The sequence below is a fragment of the Cebus imitator genome, unplaced genomic scaffold (assembly GCF_001604975.1).
Source record: "Cebus imitator isolate Cc_AM_T3 unplaced genomic scaffold, Cebus_imitator-1.0 Scaffold594, whole genome shotgun sequence".
Lineage (NCBI taxonomy): Eukaryota > Metazoa > Chordata > Mammalia > Primates > Cebidae > Cebus > Cebus imitator.
This window is the reverse complement of record NW_016107909.1, coordinates 606,742-610,318: the sequence shown is the minus strand read 5'-3', so window position 1 is coordinate 610,318 and position 3,577 is coordinate 606,742. Positions and strand designations below refer to the sequence as shown.

Sequence of the window (3,577 nt, the reverse complement as noted above, 5' to 3'; positions counted from 1 at the left end):
CTGCCGAGTGAACTTCCCTGCAGTCCTGTTTATATGGGTGTAGTTAGATCTGCTTTGGCGATTGTGACCCGCCTCTGTTGAGGCGGAGTCTCTCTGCTGTGGCGGGTTGCCTTGGCAACAGCGGGCTGCCTCAGCATTGGCCAACTACCTCGGTGGTGGTGGGCTGCCTTGGTAATGGTGGACGCCCCTCCCCCTCAAAGCTGGACCGTCCCGGGCTCAGCTGGGCTTGCTGTGAAAGTCTCAATCCAGAGTTTCTGGTTGCTGTTCTTTTGTGGGGTGGGACCAGCCGAGCCTGATCACCTGGCTCCCTGCCTCAGAGCCTTTTTTAAGTTGGTGTTCCAGTTGCCTGTTGAGGAGACACCGGGTCTGTTTGTTTTCCCCTGCGGCCACTCACTGCGCTGGCTTAAACAGCAGCACTGAGGTTTGTGGAGCTTTTTTTTTTTTTTTTTTTTGCCCTGGAATCTACTGTCCTGGTTCTCTGCTCAGTCCCCTTTTTAAACAGACGAATGGGCGATTTCCCGTGGCTCCAATCGCCAGCCAAAAGCACACCCGGATCGGTGTATTTTGTATGGAGAACTGCTGCTCCAGAGCGCCCGACAAAGCAGCCGCGCTGGGCAAAGCAGCCATGCCGGCCAGCACAGCCGGCGCTGGCCGAAACAGCCACGCTGGCGACCGTGGGAATTTCCTATTCTGTGGGGCATCCACTCACCCTCTGCACTTTCACTGGGAGCTGCAATCCTGAGCTATTCCTCAACCGCCATCTTGCTCACCATCGTCGGGACAATCTGTTTCTCTCTCTCTCTCTCTCTCTCTCTCTCTCTCTGGCATATAGTCCTAGTCTTACACTAACAGTGCTAAGCTTCCAGAGCTCAAAACACTATCACAGAAGATGAAGGTAGTCTCTCATTTAAATAACAAATTTCGGTGCTAAATTACAGTCAATAGACTCTGTTTTCCACATTTATATGTTTTCAATTGGCAAAGTTCTTTTATTCTCACTATCACAAAATAAAAACTTGACTTTAGTAGCTGATGTGGGAAATAACCTAAAATTCACTGATGGATGTTACTGCATGAAAAGAGACTTGAATATATTTCTGTGTAAGGCAAAGAGAAATGTAAAATTACTAGGACCTCATTGTAGGACCTAATTCGAGGACTCTATTCCATAATTACTCATTTGTAGAAAATATAATGACTAAATACTATGTATTAAGTATAATGTAAATAAGGACTAAAGATTAAGTACTATAAATGTACTGATACTTATATACATCACTATATTTAAATACAGAGTGGCCTACTAGAAAAGTAAAATATTTCTGTGTAAAAAAGAGTCTTTCAAGATGGTATTGAAAACTATTCGAGTCACGTGGAGAAGACCCAAACAACCAGGATCAGTAAGTTGTTGGCTGGAAATTAGATGGTGCCAAATAAATCTGAAGAACAATTAAATGCTTCAACTAACATATATGAGCCGAGCATTCTACTAAGTACTGAAATGTACAACAAAGAATAAAATATTCTTTTTCACATCACTCAGAGATAACAAAAACTAATAAATGAAGATGTTTGTGTATTCCAAATGGAGAAAGCCCTCTGAGAGCAATTTACACTGAGGCACTGATTATCAATGGTAAGAGTAGAGATGGCTTTTCAACAATGTTTCCTCTACCCATACACTACTCTCACCCATCATAATCCTCTGAGCCATAAAACCAAAGAAAACCAAACCAAGCATCTTTAAAAAAGATATAAAGTAGTCATACTGATTTATCTGAATAGAGAATGAGAGTGCAGAGTCTTTAAAAAGACTTAGGACCAGAAGATAACTTTAAAAATCTTGAAAGGTAACAGAAATGTAGAAGCTTAAATGGATTTTTGAACTATTAACTAGTTGTAGATCTTTTGCTTTCCCAGATTTTTATTTCACTCTACTTTTCCTGTCTTTTCTATTTATGTAACTTTCATTTGTTTCTTTACCTTTCTGGTATGTCTCTTTCTCTTTTAACTAGCTATACTACAGAACTGACATTCACATAACCCTCAAAGAACTGTATGTTTTTCACTCCTATGCCGGCCTATCCCCCCACCTATCACCACAGTGGCAAGAATAGTGCCTGGCACATAATAGAACTTGAATCAAAGCATGACTATTAAAGCTATTAAAGAGATAAGAAGGATTAAATTATTTTTATTAGTATGACATCATCAGCTTTTCCCCTACGGATTAGAGATCACGTTAAGTAAAAATAGAAATAATAAATAATAATAATAATTGTTTTTATTACTGGCCATTTTAAAAGTAAATCCTAATGTGTTAAGTGTTGAAAGTGTGTTTTTTGGTTATTTGTTTTTAATAACTAAATCTTAACGTGTGGCTTTAAGATGAGCAGGTGAAAAGGGGAACATTTTTAATGATCGTACAGAGATAAAACTGTTAGGATGACTGTATCTAGAGATCCAGACATTTAATTGAATTTTATATGTACAAATATCTTATTCTCAATGTAAAAAAAAGTGCTAAACTGGTTAAGCACCACTAGAAAAGATTTTGATAATTCCCACATTATCTTGAGTAATTTGTATTAATTGACCTCATGTTTGTAGATGAAAAATTAATGTTCAATGAAGTGTAATCCCAAACTTTGGAAGGCCGAGGGAGGAGTTCGAGACCAGACTGGGCAAAATAGGGAGACCCTCATCTCTACAAAAAATTTAAAAATTAGCCTGGTGTGGTGGCGCACGCCTATTGTCCCAATTACATGAAGGCTGAGATGGTACCATTGCTTGAGCCTGGTAGGTCAAGGCTTCAGTGAGCCATGATCATGCCATTGCACTCCAGTATGGGCAAGAGAGCAAGACTTTGTCTTAAATAAATAAATAATAAAGGTTTATTTTCTATAAACTTCCTTCCAAATCTATTAAAATACAAAAAAATTAAGATCCTTTATTTGCTTTTCACTTTTTATATTTTTATGTATGTTATTCTTATATTGTTCCTTAAATTTTTTATTTCAAAAGGCAAATAATTTCTCAGAGTATTAAAATTTGTATTTTTTGAAGTTTTAGTTATACTTATCAATTGCAGAATGAGGATTAGAACACAATACTTCCTATTCTTTGCTCCATTCTATTCCTCCTAATTTATACCAGTCACCTCAGGCTCTCTATTTTTCCTCCCTCTCTCTGCGATCATCTCATCCTTACATTAAACTTTTCAATTAAAATCCAATGTGTAACTTTTAAAATCCTAAGTATAAAATTATTAGCCTGGTTTCCCAAAATAAACAGTAACATTACTTTATGTTTTCCAACAAAAGTAAAGGGGAAAGAATTATTAGATTCCCAATTGGAATAATTTCCAATTTGCATTGGGGAAACCACAAATATGAAACAAAGCTTTCAAACATGAAATACAACTAAACTTACCAATTCATCATACACTTTTGAGAATGCAAACTGCTACGTCTGTGCTGCTTTGTGATTTCTGGTCAAATGGATAGTATCTTCGGCATTCTTTCTGACTTGTAAGCTGACTAAAGGAAGAATACATAAGGATTTAAAAGAAACTAGT

The 3,577-nt window shown here is 37.6% G+C and overlaps 1 protein-coding gene across 1 annotated transcript in view; it reads right to left on the bottom strand.

Moving 5' to 3' along the window:
- The window catches only part of LOC108294633 (transmembrane protease serine 11G-like), a 40,035-nt gene extending 39,408 nt beyond the window's left edge, over positions 1 to 627 (bottom strand). Inside the window, exon 1 of the mRNA XM_017516552.1 lies at positions 467 to 627. Coding sequence (XP_017372041.1) covers positions 467 to 627 — 161 coding nt within the window. The remainder of the gene's footprint in view (positions 1 to 466) is intronic.
- Positions 628 to 3,577: the final 2,950 nt, after the last annotated feature.